The sequence below is a fragment of the Talpa europaea genome, assembly GCF_964194135.1.
Source record: "Talpa europaea genome assembly, chromosome: 6".
Lineage (NCBI taxonomy): Eukaryota > Metazoa > Chordata > Mammalia > Eulipotyphla > Talpidae > Talpa > Talpa europaea.
The window spans coordinates 68,832,532-68,857,468 of NC_140072.1; the positions used below are offsets into that span (position 1 = coordinate 68,832,532).

Here is a 24,937-nt window from a genome sequence, read left to right on the forward strand (position 1 = left end):
GTCTTCTTAATCAGTGAGCCACTTTCCTGAATCATCTAGTTTGCTGTTGAACCCCTCTAGTGTATACTTAAGTATTGTGATTTCTATTCTGTATTTTATTACATTTTCTCTCTCGTTGTTGAGGTTCTCATTTTGTTCATCCATTCTTCTCCTGAGTTCAGCAAGTATCTTTTGTGACCATAACTTTTAATTCTTCGCAGGTAGATCTTTCTTCTTTCATTTGAAATATATTTCTCTTCCATGTTTATGGAATAGGCAAGCCAGCCTTCTCAGTCTTGAGGGAGAAGCACTGTGTAGGAGATGAAACTTACTGTTCAACTTTGCTCTAGTTCTTGGTTGTCTCTCAAACTTCTGTGATTATCTAAACAGCATGCTTTGTTTTTGATAGATCCTGTAGTTGAGGAATTCTTAGTGTCCCAAAAGGAGGATCCTGGTTACCACCTACTTTCAGGTCAATTAGTAAACATACAGTCAGGCAGTAGTTTTAAAGTAGGCAAACACATAATCCCTTGGGACTGCAGTTGTGAACCCTGTTGTTATTCTGATTATGAGATCTGGAGGGTGTCCCCTGGGCAAAGTTACAAAATTCAGGGCTCAGATCAAGCTCCTCTCTGGAAGAAACTGGAAGCAGTTGTTAAGGAGAGTACAAAGACAGTGGCTCCATGCTTACCTCTCCCGAGAACTCCTCAGAAATCTCATGTATTGTGATAAACGTGAAACCTGTCCTTCAGCTGAAACTCCAAGACAAGTAAACATACTTCCTTCATAGAAGACTGAATCATATACCCAGTATTCCTGGGTGATGTTTTGAGGTTGGTAGGTAGCCGGGAACTGTCTTTCTGATGGTTACAGTTCTGCAGGACTCAAACATAAGGCCTCCTTGGTCCGGCTATCAAGGAAAATCCCCTCATAAACTGGGTGTGCTTACTAGCATTACTAAGGCAATGGGAGAGTGCTGTGTGTGCATGTGCCCACTGGCTTTTTCAAAGCTGCTGGTGAATGCTGTGATTGCTTGTCTGCTGTCAGAAGAAAGGCAGAAGAAGAACTGCTTGTATGTAACACAGCTACTCGTGCCCCCTGTTTCAGCAAGGTAGGAGAGTGCTGCTTAGGTGCATACATGCCCTTGCATCAAGGTAGAGAGAGAACACACAAATGGCACCCACAAATACCTCCAACTCTGTAAAGTCTCAACTAGCATCAACCCTCTAGCATGTCTCAAGATTAGCAAATGAAGCTCCCTCATACACAGTCTGAGCATTTTCAAACTGCTGCCTCTGCACTGGATCCCAGGGCAAGTGAGTCTGCAATGTGATCCATTTAAAATGGAATATCTTAAGTTTCCTACAGCCCTTAAAGTCCTTTGGCTATGAAAATTAGTAGAACTTAGATCCAGATGTTTTGGGGCCTCTCCTGGTACAAGTCCAGGGGGTGGGGACACAAACTCCTTGCTCCTCAGGGTGAAGCTCCAGATTTGTGAGCTCATTCTATTTTGGGGCACCATACCAGAGGTGGGGTTTGGTGAGACTGTATCTCAACCTCCCCTACATGTCTCAATGGATCTTTTATCCGTTACGGTGGAGAATCTGTTCACCTAGTCTACATATCTTTTTCAGAGGGAACTGTTCCATAGACAGATGTAGACTTGGTGTGTCCCAGGACATTTCTATGCTATCAACTTGGACCAGGCCCCCCAAATCAAACTATCTTGAAGATGGTAAAAGAAACTTGCATAGAAAGTAAAGAACATGATATACAAACATAATACAAATATGAGTAACATGACAGAAAACAGCAAATAATTCTGGAGCTGAAAGCTATAATAACTAGCTAATTCAAGAGATGGATTCAAAGACAAATTTGAGCAGTAAAAAGAATCAGAAAACATGAAGATAGACAATGGAAAGAAATTTATTGAATCTGAAGAACAGAAAGAAAAAAAAGTGTATTTTCAGCAGTCAACGTATATCTCATATTAGTTATCGAGACAATCATATTTAAAGACTTGAAAGAAAAGAAGTAAAATTAGCCAGGCTCTACTTGGTTTGAAAATAACATTTTTTTGACAAGCTTCTAGCCAGGCTAAATTTAAAAAAAGAGAGATGACACAGAAGGTGAAAGTAGACTGAAAGGATGATGCAGGGAACTTATGAACAACTCTATGTCCACAAATTTGATAATGTAGATGAAATGTATCAATTTCCTGAAAGATATAGTCTTCCAAAACATCTAGGAAGAAATAGACAATCTGAGTAGCTCTATATTTAGGTAATTGAGCTAATAATAATCTTCTAAAATAAACACTCATCCCAAAAGATTTGGTAACATACCAAACATTTAAAGAGGAAATTATACCACTTCTCTATAATCTCTTTCAGAAGATAGAATGAGTATGGATATTTTACTCTGATTCTAAGAGTCCAGTATACCCTAATACCAACCAGGGAAAAGCAAGAAAACTACCGGCCAATACTTCACATGTATAAAAATTCTCAACAAATTATTAGCCAATCAAATACAACCATATTTAAAAGGAAGTACATATCACAATGAAGTAGGACTTATCCCAGATACTCAAGGGTAGGTCATTGTTTAGCAGTCAATATACTCCATCACATGATATCAAGTAATGCTAAGAATGACAAAACCCATCACTTATTCAAGATAAAAACTCCCAGTAAACTAGAAATAGAGGGGAAGATCCTCAACTTGATAAAGATCTTTAAAACTTATGGCAAATGTCATAGTAGTGGGAAAGTACACATACCCCACTAAGAGAGGTACAAGGCAAGGATGTGCCCTCCCACCACTGATTTTCAACATGGCACTGATGATGACCTACATAATTCAATAAGACAAGAAAAGAAATTATATGTGAACTCACGAATTCTCTGCATTTTGCACTCAATTTTGTTGTGAAACTAAGTTTAGTTAATAATTTCCTGTTTGTAGATTAATAAAGAAAATATTGTTCAAAGGAAAGGGAAAACTGCCATACTTGATTTTTTTAAAAGGCAGGCTTAGACAGATATTTTTATGAGAAGCACAGAGATAGATTGAAATTACAAAGATGGAAGAAGAGACTATCTAAATATGACTTAGAATGCTGTCATTATTATTATTGGTATCAAATTCAGTAGCCTTCAAGGCAGAGAATATAATAAAATATGAAGAAGTATATTCCATACTTAACTGAGCTTCCTTCCTTTCACAGATGTTGATTCCTAAAATAAACTGTCACCCCAAAATCAATCTCAGGATTGATTCAGAAAACCCAATCTGAGTCAGCAAAGCTGACTCAACATACCAAAAAAAAAAAAAAAAGCTACATTAAAATAATCAAAGAATGAGGCAATGGCCACAGTTGATACAGAAAAATGTTTAGCAAAAGTCATCACCAGTTCATTATTACAAAAAAGCCACTCCACAACTATGCTTAGAGCTTCCAGACCTCATTTCAACTGTGCAATGAGCCATTGCAGTAACTATGGCCTTGATAAGAGCATGTTGACCATGGAACAAAAGTCTAAATCATCCCACCTGGACCAGCCAAAAGGCTGAGATTGGGAGGAATTTAAAATACATGATAGAGGACAAGGAAGATGAAAATCAACAATGGTGTTGGAACAAATGCAGCAACAAGGGGTGTGGGTCATCCCACTAATTCCTATAAAATTCCCCTAAAAATTATAACACCTACCATCTGGAAGAACTTGTGAAAGGTTAAACTTAATGTTAAATGCAGCTGATCAGAGCAGCACAATGGAAAGTTGTGTCCTATCACCCTCAGATCCCTCTGATATTTCTGTCTATCCTGCTTCCAGCTTTCATGTGCTTTTTCCTCTAATGGGTTACACCTGTGACTGTTCATTGGCCTACCCTTCTCAGGTTACCAGAGTCACTTATACAGAAATCAGACTCATATTTTACATTCTCACTAACATCCCACACCCTTGCTCCGCATCTGGTTCTTTAAATGACAGGTGGTGTAGCAGAAGGAAAGCCCAGCTTACTTGACTTGGCTCGGGATGACCACTTAGGTATAATGGATATTTCAGTGTTCTTTGCAGCATCATCTGAAGCCTCCTTCCAGAAATAGTGAGCTGTCTAGGCTTTGTCTCATACTTCCCCCATTTCCTTTCCAGTGTCTGAGGAGAGCACTTTCCCTTGCACAAGAATCTGAATCAGCTTCTGGTTCTTCTAACTTGACTTAGCCTAAAACATTTTGTGGTAAGCTTACATTGCACCTTGTTTTCTATTTTATACTCAACTTACGGGTAATTACTTGTTCAAAATCTATCTTTCTTATTAATACATAAATTGTGTAAGTCGAAGGACTGAGTCGTCCCCCTGCTGCATCCTTAGTGTCTAACCTAATTTCTGACAGGCTGATTCAAATACATAATGAATATCAATGAATGAACTAACCAAAGGGTCAAGATTAATGAATTAGTGACATATTTGTAAATATTTTTAGGGAAACAAAATGAGCCCTATTACTAAAAAAATACAAACCTTTAGGAATATGTTGGTCAGTTTTTGACCTTCTGGACATTATTTTTTTTATATATTTTCAACTCTGATCATTTTCCTTAGAAGATGTAATCAAAACATGTGCCCAGTAGGTATCAATTGCATTGGGTGCCAAAGTAATCCTAGTCATTTTCCCCTCATTTTCCATCCATAGTTATGATTTTGACCGTGGTCAGAATATCTGATTCTTTCACGTCATCAAGAAACACACATGGTGTGAGCCCCAAACCACCATCATTGCTGCTAAACAAGGCCTCAGCAAATAGTTCAGGTCATTAGAGAAGTAAATATAGGAGAGAAAAGTCCTACATAAATCCACACAGGGAGCTCTTCATGGGAAGGAACTGACTCTTGGTGTGTACTCATACAATGACACCAAATTGCTGCAAGTAGATTTCCTGAATAATTTTAAGGCAAAGAATATGGAAAAGAGCACATGAAAAAAAAAATTCTCTCTGCTAGCCTGCCTAGACTTTTAACTACCAAAGGAAACACATTTGATACTTTGTTTCTTAAAATCTTTTTCAAGTTCTCTTTTTGAAACCTCTGTGAATTTAATACATACCATCAAATATAAATGCCGATTTTTAGCTGTAACATAGAAAAAGATGTGTTTGTTAATCACGGGACTTGCACCATCTTTCCTTTGGTACTAAAGGATCTTGGCTCAAAATAAAATAAATTAGGATTCCTGCTGTTGAGTTGAAAGAAGTCCTGAAGAAAAGTCAATGTAGATATCTTCTTTATAAAAGCTGCATGCTAAAATATCAGATATATTCATACCACTTGAGAAAAGAATGAGAGCAATGTTTGGCTTTACTTACCATAGGAAGAAGCAATTCAGGAAATTTTTTAACTCAGTAACTATATGTGCATTAATTATATGTGTGTGTATGTATATATAAGTGTACATATGTATAATTTACTCCAGGTAGACTAATTCCAAAGACTATATTCTTAACTATTTTAAACAGATAACTATACAAATTAAAGTGGGATAAACAATCTCATCATTAGATAAGCATGTGATTGTCTACATTAGTAATTCAACACTATACATACATTGAGCACTATTCAGGATTATGTGATAAAAAATTAGCAAAGGAAGATAAACAAGGTTATTAGACACCTCTGTAAAAAAAATTCATATATAAATTAACAGTCTATAGGTCACCTAGGGATAATTCTAAGAAAATATGTACAAGATCTTCATGGATAAAAAAACATTCGCTAAATGGTTTTATATAATATATAAGTAAATCTGAATAAATTCAAAGATAATGGAAGAGAAAATTCTGACAGGTTGATTAAAATTGAATCAACTCCCAAGTAGGATTTTTATGAAAATTGATATTAAACTTTAAAATTCATATGGAAGAGAGTCAAAATAGAAGAGCAAAATATCAAGATATAAATATATAGTAATTAAGATTGTGATAGTGGAAGGATATTAGAATTTCAAACACACTGTTCCTATGTGACATTCATACCAATGTCCCTTGTCACCATCTGTGACTGACCGTGACAAGCCCTGCGGTAGACTGGATAATGTATGCCTAACGTTAGAAATTGCCACAGTCCATGAACTTTGGTTCCTATGTCATGGAAGACTTGTCATCATTCTGAGTGTTCTGTCAAGAACACTGAATTTAGGAACAAAGAGCAACTTAGTAAGACATATTATCTCTGTCCTGCAGGTCAGGAAGCAGGCTCAGTGAGGTTAAATTTTTCAAATGCACAACTAATTATAGTCAAATGCGGAACTTACCCAAAATCCGTCTTGTGAGGTCAGATGGCCTTTATTTGATGCTGCACTTAGCACAGCACACTTCATATGTTGCTTCCTGTCAAATATAATGACACTCTAACTTCTATTTTATTTACTAATTCCCATCACAAATGTCTATCATATAAAGTTGGACCATATAAAATTGTCAATATTTTACCATCTTTGGAAAGGAAGGACTAGAGTCAAAACAAGGGGAGAGGTGCAATTGTATGGGGAACATAACCAAAATGAAAATGCATACATTGTGCAAAGATGAAAAAAGATGTAAGAATTATATAAAATAAAATATTTAAATAAAAAAAGCAATTTCATATGGCTCAACCTAAAATATTTTCTTTGTGTAATAATATGGAGAAATAATTTAGAAATTAACATATGAATTCCTTACTAGACATCCTTGAACTTATTTGGATTATACCTTGTTAAGCCAGATAGGTAGAGGATTTCTAGGAATGAATGACAAAATTTCTAAGGGAAACACAGTTTGCCCTTGATGTGGTTTGGAATGTGGGTTGGATAGGAGATGAGGAACTTAGCATTGCCTCAAACTGTGCAAATGAAGAGACAAATTTATCCATATTGCAAGGACAATGGAATCTTAACATTTTCCAACATATTTCTTGAGAGCAGTCAGCACCAGATCTGTGTTTACTTACATGGTAGCAGTAGGCATTCATTTGAACTTTCCTGAACAATTATTCCAATTAAATGTCAACATTTTACTGGATTTCACAGAAGATGATCAAATTTTTTAGAGTACTTTGAGCATGTGCTTGAAATGTAAAAGGTATTCATTTAAAAAAAAAAGATTAGATTTGTCTATCAGCTACAAGGCCAGTAAGAATATTCTGTCAAGATAAAGAAATTAATCTTTGTTCCATAAACTAATAAACTGGTCACATAAGAGAACTGTGCCCATAATTTTTAATAGAGCAATTGCAAAAATCAGCCCCTCAGCTGTCCAATTACTATAGTAAGTAAAACAGTATGATATTAGAATAAAAATGAACAGATGAATAGAAAATAATTGAGAACAGAAATAAACTCATACTTTATAATTTTTTTGAGGTTTAACTGAATACAGCTTTATTGTCATAAACCCTTGACATTTCTTTTTTTTTTAATAATACATTTTATTTTTATATTCCCCATACAATTGCAGCCCCCCCATTCTGACCCCAATCCATCCCCTCCCGCCCCCGCCCCCCTAAAAGTGTCTCTGGTTCATAGTTTTTTGTTGATCTTGATTTTCACTTTCTTATAGTTATTCATTTTCCTGGTCCCTTACTTAAGTTTTCTAGATTCCTGCTATGAGTGAGACCATCCAGGATTTTTCTTTTTCTTTCTGGCTTATTTCGCTGAGCATGATCCCTTCCAGCGCCATCCATGTTGCTGCAAATTGCATGTGTTTATCTTTTTTGAATGCTGAGTAATATTCCATGGTATATATGTACCACATCTTCTTGATCCAGTCATCTATTTTTGGGCATTTGGGTTGTTTCCAAAGCTTAGCTATTGTAAACAGTGCTGCTATAAACATAGGGGTGCAGGTGTTCTTTGGAATTGATGTTCCTGTGTCCTTTGGGTAAATACCTAGGGGTGGAATTGCTGGATCATATGGAAGCTCTATGTTTAGTAGGTCCAGAAATCTCCACACAGCTCTCCACAGTGGTTGGACCAGTTTGCACTCCCACCAACAGTGCAGAAGAGTTCCTTTTTCTCCACACCCTCGCCAACATTTGTTGTTGCTAGTTTTTTTTTAATATGTGCCATTCTCACTGGTGTAAGATGGTATCTCATGGTAGTTTTGATTTGCATTTCCCTGATGACAAGTGATGTTGAACATTTTTTCATATGCCTGTTGGCCATTTGCATTTCCTCTTCAGAGAAGTTTCTTTTTAGCTCTTCTGCCCATTTTTTGACTGGATTATTTTCTTTGTTGTTGTTGAGTCTCATCAGCTCTTTGCAGATTTTTGTGATCAGTCCTTCATCATTAGTGTTGGGTGCAAAAATGTTCTCCCAGTTGGTGGGGTTTCTCTTTGTTTTTGTTATTGTCTCTTTTGCTGTGCAGAAGCTCTTTAATTTGATGTAGTCCCAGCTGTTTATCTTTGCCTTCACTATCACTGCTTTGGGTGATGTGTCTGTAAAGATGTCTTTGATGTGCAAATCACGTAGTGTTTCGCCTATATTTCCTTCTATATATTTTATGGTTTCAGGTCTTATGTCTAGTTCTTTAATCCATTTTGAGTTGATTTTTGTGTATGGTGTGAGGTAGTGGTGAAGCTTCATTCTTTTGCATGTAGCAACCCAGTTTTCCCAGCACCATTTATTGAATAAACTTTCTTTGCTCCAATGCATAGTCTTTGCACCTTTGTCAAAGATTAGTTGACCATAAATCTGTGGGTTTATATCTGGATTTTCTATTCAATTCCATTGGTCTGTATGTCTGTTCTTGTTCCAATACCATGCAGTTTTGATGATTATGGCTTTGTAGTATAGTTTGAAGTCTGGGAGTGTGATGCCTCCATTCCCTTCTTTTTTTTTTCAGGAGACCTTTGGTTATTCAGGGTTTTTTCTGATTCCATATGAATTTCATCAATAATTGTTCTATTTCTTTGAAGAATGACATTGAAATTTTGATTGGAATAGCATTGAATCTGTATATTGCTTTTGGGAGGATGGCCATTTTAATAATGTTTATTCTTCCAATCCATGAGCAGGGGATGTCTTTCCATTTCTTTGTGTCTTCTTCTATTTCTTTTAACAGTGTTTTATAGTTTTCTTTGTATAGGTCCTTTACCTCTTTTGTTAGATTTATTCCCAAATATTTGATTTTTTTTGTTTCAATAAAAAAAGGGATGGTTTTTTTGATTTCTTCTTCTTCAGATTTATTGTTTGTGTATAGGAAGGCTACTGACTTTTGCGTGTAGATTTTGTATCCTGCCACTTTACTGAACTGATTGATGAGTTGAATTAGTTTTTCCGTGGAGTTTTTGGGGTTCTCTATGTATATTATCATATCATCTGCAAAGAGTGATAGCTTGACTTCTTCTTTTCCTATTTGGATTCCTTGGATGTCTTTCTCTTGTCTTATTGCTCTGGCTAGGACTTCCAGTATTATATTGAAAAGCAGTGGTGACAGTGGACAGCCTTGTCTTGTTCCAGATCTTAATGGAATTGCTTTCAGCTTTTCACCATTGAGAATGATACTGGCTGTTGGCCTGTCATAGATGGCCTTTACGATGTTGAGGTATGTTCCTTGTATCCCAAGAATTTCAAGGGCTTTTATCATGAATGGGTGTTGCACTTTGTCAAAAGCTTTCTCAGCATCTATTGATATTATCATATGGTTTTTATATTTCTTTTTGTTGATGTGTTGGATAACGTTGATTGATTTTCGGATGTTAAACCATCCTTGTGTCCCTGGAATGAATCCTACTTGGTCGTGGTGAATTATCTTATGGATACATTGTTGGATTCTGATAGCTAAAATTTTATTGAGGATTTTTGCATCAGTGTTCATTAGGGAGATTGGCTTGTAGTTTTCCTTTTTTGTGTTGTCCTTGTTCAGTTTTGGTATTAGTGTAATGTTGGCTTCATAGAACGTGTTTGGTATTGTCCCTTCCTTCTCAATTTTTTGGTAGAGTAATAAACTTATACTTTATATGGACAGGTAATTTACCAGAAAGTAAGCAAGAGTACACAAAGGAGAAAGGAAAGTCTCTTCGATGTATGGTGTTGGAAAACAGGACAGTCATATGCAAAAGAGTGAAACAAGACCACTATCTTATACCATACATAAAACAATAACAATGGTTCAAAGTGGACTAAAGAGTTGGGTGTTCAAACCTGAAATCATAAAATTGAATAAAGCATAGGCAAAACATTTCACATCACTGGCTTCAGGGATGTCTTTGGGGGCTCAACAACAACAAGGAAAACAAAAAGTAAAAATGAAACTATCATTATAATGAAGAAACACCTAACTGACTGAAAGAAAATATCTGCACATCAAATATGCGACAAGGGGTTGATAATTAAGATCTACCAAGAACTCATACAACCCAATAAAAAGAAAACTAATCCAATGAAGTGCTAATAAACACTTCCCCAAAGCCAACATATATATCTTCAATAAGCATATAAAAAATGCTCATCAGGACCTCCCCAGTGGAGCAGCGGTTGAGCACTGGTTTGCAAAGCTGCCCGCAGCCTCTACAGCGCCAGTTCTATCCCCCGCCACTGGGTGAGGGTCCCACATGGCGCGCAGACCTCTCCTGCTGCCCGCTGCTCCCCTCAGCAGTGTACTTCATCAGTCTGCCTGTTCTGTTCCCCGCTCTGGCTCTGGTGAATTCTCTCACCCTCCCACACATCTGGACTGTACTCTGGTTCTTGTATAAATAAATAAATAAATAAATCTTTAAAAAAAATGGTCATCATTGGGCCTCCCTGGGGGTGCAAGGGGTTGAGCACAGTGCTGTGACGCTGTCTGCAGTCTCTTCAGTGTGAGTTCAATCCCCAGGCAGGGAGCTACCCACATGGTACAGCAGACCTCTACTGACTCACCCGCTGCTCCCCTCAGCAGTGTACTTCGGCCTTTCTGCCTGTTCTGTTCTCCACTCTGTCTGGTGAATCCTCTCACCTACCACACACCTGGCCTGTATCCCAGCTCTTGTAATCATAAATAAATAAATCTTTAAAAAAAATGCTCATCATCGCTTATAAAGGAAATGCAAGCCAAAACTGCAGTAATATACCATCTTATACTTGTGAGAAATACCTCTATCAAAAAGACGAGAAATGACATTTGTGCAAAGAAAAAAGAATTTTCATACAGAGTTGGTGGCATATAGACTGGTCCAGCCCCTATGGAAAACACTATGAAGATTTCTCAAAATATTACAAATAGACCTACCATATGATCCAGCAATTCCACTTCCAGGTATCTACCTGAAGAATACAAAACACTAATTCAAAGGGACATATGCCCTTCTATGTTCACTGCAGCACTATTTTCAATAGCCATATTGTGGAAACAACCTACTTGCTAAACAACAGATGGGGTGCATATCCACAATGGAATATTACTCAGCAAAAAAGGAAAAAAAATGAGGGCCTCCCCAGTGGCTCAGCGGTTGAGCGTTGGGTTGCGATGCTGCCCGCAGCCTCTGCAGCGCTGGTTCGATCCCCGGCTGCTCCCCAGCCACTGGAGGAGGGTCCTGCATGGCATGCAGACCTCTCCTGCCGCCCGCTGCTCCCCTCAGCAGTGTACTTTGGTCCTTCTGCCTGCTCTGCTCCCCGCTCTGGCTCTGGTGAATTCTCTCACCCTCCCGTGCTTCTGACTGTACCCAGTGCTTGTATAAATATAAATAAATCAACAAATAAATAAAAAATATTTAAAAAAAAGAAAAAAATGAAATCTTGCCACTGTGACAAAATAAATAGACTGGGGGGTGGGGGGTTACACTAAGCACAGTAAGTCAGAAGGAGAAAGATAAATAATAGTTGATTCCACTTATATAAACAATACAATCTCTAGAAATATGACCACTGAATTGATGCTACCAGAGGGGGTCCAATGGCCTACAGTGCAAGACAGTGTGTTTTGGTGGTAGTTGTGTTGTGTGAACAGACATCTGAAGATGAGACCCTGTATACCCCTAAGTTACATACAGTGTTGTAAACCAGTGTTACCTCAATGAAAAATTATACAGTTTAAGAAAAAAATTTGAGTTAATGCTAAGTGTAGGAAGCTTCATTACAATGTTCCTTGTGATTTCCAAGAAGTATGTATATGGATGTTCTCCAATTTATGTATTTTAGCTCTCCCCCCACAATGTATAAGTGTCTTAAATACAGAGGCCAGGTTTTGCATTTCTTTAATATTTTCCCTCTACTACACTTCCTTCTCATGAAAAGTTTTAGTGATAAAACAATTCAATAAGTTGATATTAAGCCATAGAAATAGTGAAGATTCTATATAATCCACTGATTCTAAACTTTTAACTGCATTATAACAGAAATGGTGTGAAAAAGAAATCTCTGAATATTAAGTCCCTTATTATGAACATATTTAGAAGGATGCCTTTTTTATATTTAAGATAATCATCTATTACTATCATTACCATCATCATACAGTACCATTATGATACTTAGTGACTATTAGAAACCAGTTCAATTTGGGAAGAATACCTTAAAGAAAAAAAAAAACACTGAGATTAAATAATTTATTACCATTTCTAAGATGAACACATTTACTTGATACTTAATTTTATGCAGAACTTTAAAAAAATAGTTTTAATACAGTATCAAAATGTACACAAGATTTTTGTCAAAAGACCAGTGTTCCTTGTATTATCGTCTGCAGGCTCTACTGCAGGCAAAAAAACTTGTTTTAATTGTCAGTGTAGGAATACAACAATTTAAGGATAAAAGGTTTTCTATGTGAGAAGGTGTAAATATAGCAAGCAATTTTCTTTTACAGAGTAATAGTATTTCAAAAATATATAACATATTAAAAGTAAGATAAGCTTAAATGGTAACCCAATTATGGTAATTAGAGAGATAATTCTATAGTAAATTAATTCATAAATATTTTCTGAAAATAGAAGATGAGGTTTTCTCCACACTAACATTTTAAAAGTATAACAAAATCCTTTACATTCCTTCACCAATGGCAATTAATACACTGTGTAATGAGCCCATTTAAAAACAACAATAGAGTATCTTCTATGAATCAAATCTAATTCAGAAGAAATTCAAAAACTGGGAATTGTTGCATTCCTACTTTTATAATCTTAAACTACAGTAAAAACGTAGCATTCTGTCACAGGCCTCTTGCACATTCATACAAGAAACTATCATTGCATTTGGATAAACACAAAATACTTATCATAGCATTTCCAATACACACAGTCTAATATTTATATATACCAAAATAAGAAATAAACTAAGCAAAGCTAGCACACCTCTTTTTCAAACCTCAAGCATCTGAACAAGAGCTTTTAGCCTCAATAATGGACATGCAGCGTCAGTTTCAGAAAACATTAGATAACTGCTATAGGCAAAGAAAGCTTTTTTCATAAATGCAGTGCAATATTTTAAAGTTTACACAAAGATTATTAAATGTCACATGTCTAGAAACTAAACTGCAGAAACTGACATCTCATAGCTGGAATCACTTAGAAAAATTATGTTAACTTGTTTTTTAATTCAAATTGTTAATATTAACATCAATGTAGATACTGAATTAATACAGAGGTTGATATGTCCCCAAAATGTGTCTTTATAAACAATACATCAACATTAAAAGAAATAATAGGCTTGTTTTGATCAGATGACATACATGGTACTCTAATGAGCATTCTACAAAGTCTTGCTACCCTTCTAGATGGTAAGAATTTATGTGATATTTTAGCACCTCAAAAGTAAACAAACAAAAAGAAAACAGAAATGTAATCTTACCTGGCATCCAAATTAATTATGCATCAGGAACTAGTATGTTGTTGCCTAAAATATAAGAAATAGATGCCTAACTCTCAAACTTGGGAAGCTAGAAGACACCTTTTCTTATCTTCAATACAACATGGTAGAAAACTACCACCATTATATGCAATGAGTCAACTCTACCAAAACCACTGGATTCTCCCAATCATGCAGATCTGAGGAATGAACATTGTTTCTGTTCTAATGAAAATAGTGGTACCAAAATGGTGGTTTCAAAGCTACCTTGTTTGACTGCTGTGGACACCAAAGTGAGAGACATAAAATACAGTTAGTTATACTAAAGGACTTAGAGGGAAAAGGATGCAGTGAATCATTGCTCCATGTTATTCCATATTAGTCCACCTTTGTGGAATCCTCTTCTCTCTGGCAGTGGTGATCACATGTTTGAAAAGACAGTACTTCTCTCACATTGGTCCTTTGTACTGGTTTCCAGACAAATGTTGTCTAATTCCAGGACAGGAACCTGCAGCATCGCCAAGTTTCCTCCATACAACCTTAATCAAAAGAAAAGAGGAAAAAAAAAGCATCTTAATTGTCCTCTTCTTCCATGAGATCTCAAGTTTTCTAAGGGGGATATAGAAGAGGAGCAATGCAGAATTTGAAGACAAGAGACAATATCCTCACAAATGCCACACAAACAATAAAAAGTGATGCAAGCTTGTAAATCACAAAAGGTTCTGATGGAACTAGTAAAGGTGGCAACCATACAGCCACTAGTAAATCCTCCCCTCTTTTTTTTTTTTTTTTTTACAGAGAGGACATGGTAGCTCAGTCATCCTAAATCTTGGCTTCCAAACAGTATGCTATCTCAGATTACAAAAAAAAAAAAAGCATCCAAATGCTGAAAAAAGAATAAATTAAAGAATCACTGAAAAAGAGTCAATCAGAGTATATTAAAAATTGGGCTCTTTTCAGAAAGCAAAAGAAAAATACCGGATGGTCTCACTCATAGCAGGGATCTAGAAAACTTAAATAAGGGACCAGGAAAATGAATAACTATAAGAAAGAAAAAATCAAAATCAACAAACAACTATAAACCAGAGACACACTATGGGGGGGTGGGGAAAGGAGGGTTTAGGGTGAAAATAAGGGGGTGCAATTGTATAGGGAATATAAAAATTTTTTTAAATTAAAAAAAAGAAAAAAATGGGCTTTTTTGAGGGGCAATAGCAAAAGGTGAGGTCAACACAGACACATATGAACAGCCAAAACCCTACAAGAGTAGTTCACTGAAAAGATTATGTTCAGATTGATAAATCCCACAAAAATTCACATTGCTCTAACATGAACACAAAACCAGTTGGTTCATTAATAGAACAGATATCCCAGGAAAACCCAAAACTCTTCATATTGACATGTGAGAATGTATGTCTAAATCAGTCTCTGGTTTTTTTTTTTGTTTGTTTGTTTTAGAAATGTCCCATCATATTTGAAAGGCATTCTAGTTATGGTCCTTAAATATTTGTAAAGGAATGATACAGGAGTGGATGACTCACATTGTCCACAGGAAGTAGGAAAGTCTCATCTCACAATAAATTGTGAAGTGATAGAAATACTGAATCAGGAAACCAAGGGATGCTCCTGACTTTCCCTTTTTAGTCTTTAAGTAGACTATACACTCACACCTACCCAGGATGCTTTGAAATTCTAGTTTACAAGCTAAGAAGATTGCAAGACCTCAAAGGATCATATGCAAGCAGTAAATGCTTACACTTGAGTGCACCTCCCCTAAAGTATTCACATGTACAATGCAGTGGGATCTTAGCCCTGAAATTACCGCGTGGTGCAAAGAAAATCTTTTTTTTATTTAAATATTTTATTTTATATAATTCTTACATCTTTTTTCATCTTTGCACAATGTATGCATTTTCATTTTGGTTATATTCACCATACAATTGCACACCCCCATTATTTTGACTCTAGTCCTTTCTTTCCTCGTCCCTCCCCCCCCCCATAGTGTGTCTCTGGTTTATAGTTGCTTGTTGATTTTGATTAGTCTTTTTCCTGGTGTCTTATTTAGGTTTTCTAAATTCCTGCTATAAGTGAGGCAGAACTAGGCAACAATACAAAGGTGAACAGCAGTGATGTGCTCACTGAGAGAGAGATAGGTGTGTTTTAACATGTGACTAAGGTGACAAGTATGTCAACTGTTCTCCAGGAATTTATAAGCAACAAACACATACATCTAAAACTAAAACCATTTCTAGGGCCTCCGCGGTGGCGCAGCGGTTGAGCGCTGGGTTGCAAAGCTGCCCGCAGCCTCTGCAGCGCTGGTTCGATCCCCAGCCACTGGCGAGGGTCCCACATGGCGCGCAGACCTCTCCTGCTGCCCACTGCTCCCCTCAACAGTGTACTTCTGTCCCTCTGCCTGCTCTGCTCCCCGCTCTGGCTCTGGTGAATTCTCTCCCCTCCCGCGCTTTTGACTATACCCAGTGCTTGTATAAATAAATAAACAAAAAAACAAGAGTTCTCCTTTTTAAAAAAATAAATAAAATAAAACCATTTCTACAAAGAGGTAGATATAGTGTTTCTTTCTTTCTTTCTTTTTTTTTTTGTGATCTCTCTTGCCTGTTTCAAGTGCTGCATAGAGCAGTTAGCATGATGTTGTGTTTCTTAGAGAGCAGCATGGGAAGAGAATAAAAGCACTTCATGTTTTCTACCCCACCCAATGGAGCTGTGAAAATGCAGCCCTTCATGTTATAGATAACATCAACATATCCCCAGGAGTACTACAAACTGAGGCCAAAGTTATCTTAAGTTCTACCTGAGTCTTGTAACATTTTCTCATAATGTGATATTGATTGTATTTCTGTGGTTTCATAATCACTTCATCTATGAAGCTCTCACAAGTTGTAGTTTTCCTTATTCACTGTTTTTGATGTTCATATCATTTATAATGATGACACAAATATTTTAGATCAACACTTTCCTCTTGGCTTTTAATAGTTTCCAAATACAAAAGTGCTAAAAGTCAGATTTGGGCTGTCCCACAATATTTTCTCTTATTTGGGGAATCAAGGGCTAAAGCTGATTAGTTAGAAAAAGTGCCCTAGAGAACTTTCAAAAGTAAACAGGAGGGAAAGCTTTTAACTTCATGAAGTATCATATGTAGGAAGAAAACAACAATACCGCTACATGCTGTCTTTTGAAGCATTTTTTTGAGACACAGGCAAACCAAAAGACTAATAAAAAATGAGTTAGGACCTAGTCCATTAATGGGGTCACTTATGTGATTAATAAATGACTTTTCTAATGTCCACAAATCTTTCATTAAAGAAAAGTAAAGAAATGATCCTGGCATTTTTTTACAGAAATTCTGGCATTAAGGTGATGGAGATGATCTCCTCTCTAAGATGCATTGATTGCTCCTCTTTTGTGAGGAAAGAAAATGGAAGTCTCCAAATTTACCACATTTAGAGAAGTGGAAAGAGCTGGTTGTCAAGAGATCTAGGTATATGCCTGACTTCACTGGAGAACGATCTGAACAAGTAAATTAATTTCAGTGTCATAGTTTCTTTAAACACAGAATACTAAGATCAGGGTTCCTGACTTAGGGAGGCCTTTCCAAATCACCTAGGTTCTGGGGTGAGACGTCAACATGTGAATTAGGAAGGCGCTCCATATACTACTCTGCAGAAGTCACCCTCCAGGAGTTCTCCAGAGCCACCTCTGATTCTCCAAGTCCTAATATCTGAACAGTACTTCTCTCTCAGTAGATGAGTCAATAACAGTCATTGCTAGCTATACATTTCAAATTCTGAATTTATCTGAGGGAAGTACTCAAATTGAAACTCTTTCAGAACAAGTTGAAAATCTACAGAAAGTAAAAATAGCGATGTATTTAAAATTTATGACATCAGAGCTTTAATACAGACAAAACACAAACACACGGAAAAGAAAAATGGGTACCTTGGAAAGGGCTGCAAAAGAAAAGTCACAACACAAGGAAGCAAGAGACAAATTCTTACTCAGCACATATAAAATACTTGTAACATATGTAACATAAAACTTAAGTAACATATACCAGGAACATTTTAAGGAGGAAGATAAGTGTCTAAGAATATCTGGACCTAATAGCCTAATGCTTCAGGGTATTTTGAGCAATTTTGATATCCTAGTGGATAAAGAATATGAGAGTAATATATAAAACCAATTTAAAAATCAGCGCTTAATATAACCTGTCAGGTTTTTTGCTTTAAACAAACATCTTCCTCTATAACACTATTTAGCTCTTTAATAAACTTCACAAATTATATTGCTGATTAAATGATACATCAATGCATTATACCCCAAAATTTAAAATTTAGGGATTAATAATAAAATCCAAACTACATCAATGATTACATAGGCTATGCAGCATGAAAACAGCATGTTGAGTCTTCACTGTGCTCCTCTCTGACTTCATAGGTAGATTTCCCAATATCTATCTCTATCTTAAGTTCCAATATATCTATAATATGTCCCCTTCCTATTTTCTGAACTCATATTAACCAATGAAAGGTAAAGATACTATTTGGCAAAATATGAAGCAATATATACCTTTGAAGAACTAAGCAAATATTACATATTAAGATGATCTTTCCCCAAGGATAGCTACAAATATATCTGAAGGCAACTATGTTCTCTTTATCAGATAACATTGGTATTTAAAAAACTTCTTAAAAGTATGAAATAGAATTCTTTTTATCAAAATGTCAAGTACATTTTAGACAAATTTAGAAAAGATCATTCTGGAATACGGAATTGGTTGATAATCTCTTACCTAAATGGTCTGCAATGTGATTATTATGTTAATAAGACTGCAATAAAATATACTAAGGATAGTCATAAGGGGAATTCATTTTCTTATGAAAATGTAAACTCATTTTTGGTCAGCATTTAAAAAGTCAGTATTCATAAAGCAGTAACTAAGCTGTGATGAAGCTTTCAACACAGAATACACAATAAAGCACATTAAACTTACATTGCACATTTCTCTGACTATAGCTTTTTCTATCTCACTAAGGTCATGTTCATACTCTTTACCCTGTTGACGATCTATAGTTTCCTGAACATCTAAGACCTGGATTTGTGGAAAAAGAAAAGCAAATTTCACATGGAAATTAACTTGTTAGTTAAGAATAAAACCATCAAGGTGCTCCACTTTGTAAAGCCTACAGTTTTCTCTGTGTCTGCATATCAGAGTGGATGAGTATATGGCAAAATCTTTAAACATAGTTGATTGTTCTGAAACCCCCATCTGAGATCAATTCTACTTGATTCAAGACTCTATTAAAAACAATCTGTTGCATCACTGATAGTCAGTTGAATTCATTAATGTCTAATTAGGTGCATTTAGTTAATCTGGTCATTAAGATAACTATATGAAGATAGCCAATGATACTTGCTCCATTGTAAAAATGAGCAGTATAATCATATGCCCAACAGTCCACATAATATGTAGACATAGCCAATACGAAGGATGACTGGAAAAGATGATAGTGACAGGGGGAGCTGGTCAGAAGCCAGGAATATGTACATATGGATTAACATTATCACTAATGACCTCATAGTTCTTGCCTAGACTTATTCCCAGTGCCTAGGAAAGGGCTTTAAATAGCTCACTGAGAGTAGTGGTTCCTTACAGTGAAAATATTTTAGTAACAGTTTAAATAGTTTCCATTAGAGCAAAGTGTCTGGGGATGAGAGGCTGTTAATTTTAGAGGCCTATGATGAACTTCTCTAAATCATACCTGAATGTATTAAAAATTATTTTATAGAGATCATTAAACTTCTTGTGTCAATACTTTCTATAGTGTAAAAGAGTACAAAAATTTTGGCTTTGAGTACTTTTATATTTCTCATCAGCTTACAAACTAAAGCATTAATGTAGCATAATAAACCAATGCTTTTCTTAAAAGTTTCTATAGAATCTACTCTGAATGCTGCTCAACTCTGGTTCTATTGTCATCATGGTGAGTGCTGATGGCCACACCTAAGAATTTGCACTAATGAACATCAGAGCCAAAATAAATGACTCAAGCATGAAGTGGGACCTTCATGTCAAATTCATTTATACTGAGACTACACTGATATTTACTAGAGTTCAATCCTATAATAAATAATCTAATTCACAAAGTACTCTCTTGTTAATCGAAACAACTGGTCATTATTATATGTGGATATGACTGTAATAGATGAAAGCCTCATCCTGTTACTCATCTCAGATTAGTAAATTCACATCCTTTACATACTTAGAGGAAACAAATGACTGTGCTTCTTGAATATTCATAGAACACTTAAAAGGCTGGAACAAGCTCATTTGCCTATGAATTTGATTTATAATGCATCACAGAGAAGTGTACTTCAAATCAGTTAATTTCTCACTAAATGAAGTGAAATTCCAATTAATAATTATCATGAAGTTTAAAGCAAGAAAAGTGTGGTGTTGTTATAAGTAAGATAATTTCTCATCCTGATTTATAAATCTTGCCCCCAAAGCAGGACCACAGTGTTTTCTAAAGTTTGGATTATTGTTTGTTTTGTTTTTCGTTTTTTGTTTTTTTCCCAGATCTCTCAAAAGATGAGAAACTGAGCCATTGTTCTAGTTACTCCTTTGAGAATAGATAAACATGTCAGCTCCAGATTGGTGGGTTTCAAAAACAAGTGGCTACATATCTTTTAGTTACATAGAGATATTCTTAAAATGCATTTCCCCTAGAATGTGCACATATTTCTGTTTCAGGTCACAGTTATTAATGAAGGAAACATTCTATATTCAAGAGTCTCCAGTTATCCAATAAAGATGCTTTAAGTAAGGACACTTTCGTGTTCTGATTATAACATAATATCTTCCTCTTGAGATAAAATGTTATAGGAAAATTAGAGAACAAGTTCAGTGAGAATTGAAGAGCTCTTCCTTGCCTTCCCCTTCCTTTTTGGATAAACTAACAGCTGCATTGAGAAATTTGGGAAAGATTGCGGTGCAGCCCTGTATGCTAATCTGATTCAAAATGCACTTGCCATTTAATAAATCAACAGGCTGAAATAGCTTTCAAACTGTTTGAAAAAGAAGGCAATGTGTTGCTTTTGGAGTATGTGCACATACTACTACTACTATAGGATTGAAGTCACTCTCTGCTCTATTTTTTATTTCCAAAATACTTTTCAGACAGTTAGCTACTGATTCATGCTAAAGGAACAGCATGCTTAGCATGAGCTGCTCATGCTAAACAGCATCCAAATGCTACTGCAGAGAGCATAATAAACCAACTTGCACCGGATGCAGGGCAGTGTCCTGCACTGTGGCGGCCCTTCCCAGGAATTCCTTTCAGTTGCTCACTTTATGAGTTGCCCCTACCAACACAGGAAATGCATGCCCACTAGCCACCATCATGCTTCTGTATAGCAATCAATATATGCTTGGGGAAAGGAAAGTCATTCTGTGTAAGTTACAGCAAAAGATAATAAGGAAGCTAAGTTTTTGCCTAAAACCAAATCTTTCCCAAATCAAATGTTCTAAATTCTCACCTGCTTTTGGGTGTCCCAGGAAAAGTGTGCCTCACTCTGAGAGTACATCTTCATTATCAAAGTGATGACAGGAAAGTTTTGAAATGTATATTGCAAAGCAGGACTAAAGTACTTTACCTACTTTATGGCTCAGAAAGGTCTGATCAAGGCTACATATGTTAGGAATTACATAGATAACTTGGTATTGATTAAAACTTCCAGAAACAGCCCCAATTTTTAATATGATTTTTATTGCCTGAGTCAGTTTCTTTGCTAGGTAAATAGGTATTTTTTTTATTATTTTATTCATGGTGCTTACTGATTATTAGTTTTGCTTATTGGAAATTCTATTATTGGTCAAGAAAAGTAAATTATAAATTTCAGCCAGATCTTTTTTGAAGCCATCACATAATCTTAAGTAAAAGCCAAAATTAAAATAACTTTATAGGTAAGATCAGATACATCTATTGCCTAATAACTTCAGAAAGAAGCATGAACTAGAGCTTGAATCTTTCTGATATGGTATCCTTCCTTATTTTGACCTTCCCCCTTAATTCCCTATATTTGAAGACATCTGTGATACAAACATTGTACATAAAATGCCTATAACAATATTTCACACATGGATAGACATGCACATCAAATTTCATCTGTGATGCAGCTATACATGAGTCACAATACTCAAAACAAAATGATAAGAGATTCACCCATAAGTACTCAAACTCATTGTTTTAAAAAACTAAAATCATGTTTCAAAAATTAAGAAATGTCACAGCGTAAAGGGTCAAAACAATAAGTATCTATGATTAAAGCAAGACTGTGAGGATTACTAGACTACAGCAAACAAGCAACAACACAACTGAAGTTCTGCATAAATGGTTGCACACAAGTCAGTTACCTTAAGAGAATGTACCACGGGTTCAGGCTGCTGAGAAGGTGTGGTATGTCCACTGAGGCTAGCTGGAGAGTTGGGTGAACTGTTAGTCCCATCAGCCCCTGATGACAACCTAAAAGAACCCTTAGTAGAAAATCAACAACTTTGTTACTAAAACAAAAGTCGTTTATAACTGTATAGATGTCATTCAATATTGATTTTCACTGCCAAATAAGAATTAACCATTTTTCCCCTAGCCTGTCCTAAGTGGCTCTCAGCCTGCTACTTAGAATACAATTGCTGCTTGACCAGTAAGGAAACTTAACCGAGAGGCATCTCTGTGGATGTCTAGATGTCATCTCTGATTTACCAAAGAGCAATGCCCCCTAAGGAATGACCATTAAGGATATTTCAAATACAATTTTGAAACATAAAGATACTCAAAAGTAGAGAATTTGTGAGTTATTCCATAGCTGAGTTAAACATGCTCACTCAGCTACTCAAACGCCATATTCTATATATCTCAGAAAATGCATACACATCACATTTTTACATTGGAAAACCATGTCTCTTATAAAACCCTTACAAAAACCTAGTGTGGAATATTTTCCAAAGACATTTAATGAAATTAAATACTTTCTTTAAGAAAGAATTCTCTTATTTTCTGGTCTTTTAAACAAGAAACAAAACATCACAAATTGCATTTTAGTTTAGTGACTCTGACGCTTAATTATGAGAAATAAGAAGCTGGGCATGATTAATTTGATCTTTGGGTGTGATCACCCATACAGGAACTGGAAAGCAGTAACAACTGTTTTTCTAGGGGTCACTTGGGGGAAGACTAGTGGGTCAGGAAAGAAAAAGAGAGCAGCAGTTAACCTACTCTCCTAAAAAACAAAAAAAAAAAAAGTCTAATTGGAATTTTCCAAACCTGTTTTTCTATAAATCGTTATACTCAGAGGTCCTGACAGATTTTAATTTCTCTAACATATCTACATATCTCTTTTCTAATAGATTAATTACTGTTCCATTTAAGTTGATCCTATGAATCTCATCCCCAGAAAAAGCCACTGAAGGTACATCAAGTATGAATTCATAAAGGGGAAAAACAGTGGGTTAGGACATTTTCCAGCATCTATAGAAGAGCTACTACATGGTACCTTTTAGGGATTGGAGAGAAAAACTGAGTACAGCAACAATTATCGACATGGGATATATGTAAACCATACTATTTCGAGATAAATTGACAATTCCCATTAATTTAAAAAAGATTATTATTGATGAAATTTGAAATAGTTTCTCCTGTCCCTTGACCCTGTTCCCTACATCCTCAAAGGCTCCCTTTGCCTTGATGTCCCACAAACCAGCTAAGGCCATGATCTTTCCCTTGCTCAAAGAGTTATACAATCAAATCAGCTCTTGCACCACCCTTACTAGCCTATAAGCACAAGCAACAGAGGAATATAACATTTTGATAACTTGTATGGCTCCCGTCCTCCATTGCTAGTAACAATTAATAGTTGGTGGTGACATAGGAAAGTCAATCATAACAGTACCAACCCATTCTGGGGAAGAACTTTAAAATTTGTTTACCTTGTTATTTGGATCAAATCAGATATAATGGTACCCAATAGAGAAATATAAGAGAAACTGTTTAAAGTTTAAAGATGGTTATGGGCAAACTCCCCTCCCCATCCCACTATTAAATCTGGGACATCGTCTTCCTCTGTGGAGATCAAATGGTTCCCAAATGAAGGACCTATGAAGGAATCTCTTCTTCCCTGAATAACTGGGGTCCTCAACTATGTTTTTCCCTACTGGTACCACCCTTACTTAACTCCTTTAAGAAGGCATCTGAGGTTCTGCAGAGTTTATGTCAAACCTGATTTAGGACTGACCAATGCTCTGCCATTTTTCCTATCACACATTAGTCTAACTTGGAGGCAATAATCTTTTACCTTCTTGACTACTCTCTTTTCAGTTCCTTCCTCTCAAACTTTTTTCTGCCTGACAAAGTGACAGGCATTCGGTTTTTACTCTGTCTTTCCAGACATTTTGAGTGAAGGCAATTTCTAAAATGGTTAGGATTGTTTAAACTTAAGAAGATTCCTGTTCTACCTTTATCTATTCAGAAGCAGACATTATTTTAAGGAAACTGGTAAGATACATACAATAGTAAAAGGCTACAGCAGAAGTACAGTGGGAGGGGAAAAACTTATTCTTCAGGAATTAAAGTCATTTGTTGAATGACTTTATTCAAATTTACTTTCTAAGCCATGGACTAGTAACTACCAGGAAGACCAAGACTTGTATTTTATGTGAAGCCACAAAGGTCATAACCCAAAGCCTCCTAAAGTTGTATACCAACAGGTGTGAAATAGTTCTCTAGATTATAACATGATCAAGCACCAAATTCTATACATCTCATTCAGTTGCTATCAAAGGTTAAAACTTCTGTGTACTTAGTGGAATCAGACCAATATTTAGAGAATTATCTCAGTTCAATCAATATACTCTCACTTGACTAATACATTTTCACTGAGGTATTTTTTGAAATGTGTTACTGAATGAAATACCAGTATAACAAATGATTTTTAACAGTCCCTTGAAGTTTATTTCAATGAGATTAAGCCAGTGGATATAAATTTTGTAACTTGGCTGCCTCAGAAGACAGGGAATTTAAAGAGGCAAATCTTAACAAAATCAGAAATGTCATGTCCAGCTTCAGGATGGCTGAAATTTAAGTTACA

The 24,937-nt window shown here is 35.9% G+C and overlaps 1 protein-coding gene across 6 annotated transcripts in view; it reads right to left on the minus strand.

The window, feature by feature from the left end:
* Positions 1-14,135: 14,135 nt before the first annotated feature.
* Positions 14,136-24,937, minus strand: part of CCDC85A (coiled-coil domain containing 85A) — a gene marked incomplete at both ends in the record, with an annotated part of 210,387 nt that continues 199,585 nt past the window's right edge. For 2 of the 6 annotated variants that reach the window (XM_084235410.1, XM_084235408.1), the window contains 3 exons: positions 14,136-14,319; positions 18,789-18,887; positions 22,212-22,331. In XM_084235410.1, the coding sequence (XP_084091536.1) occupies positions 14,230-14,319; positions 18,789-18,887; positions 22,212-22,331 (309 nt within the window). The remainder of the gene's footprint in view (positions 14,320-18,788; positions 18,888-22,211; positions 22,332-24,937) is intronic. The other 4 variants (XM_084235411.1, XM_084235409.1, XM_084235412.1 and 1 more) reach the window with 3 other exon arrangements.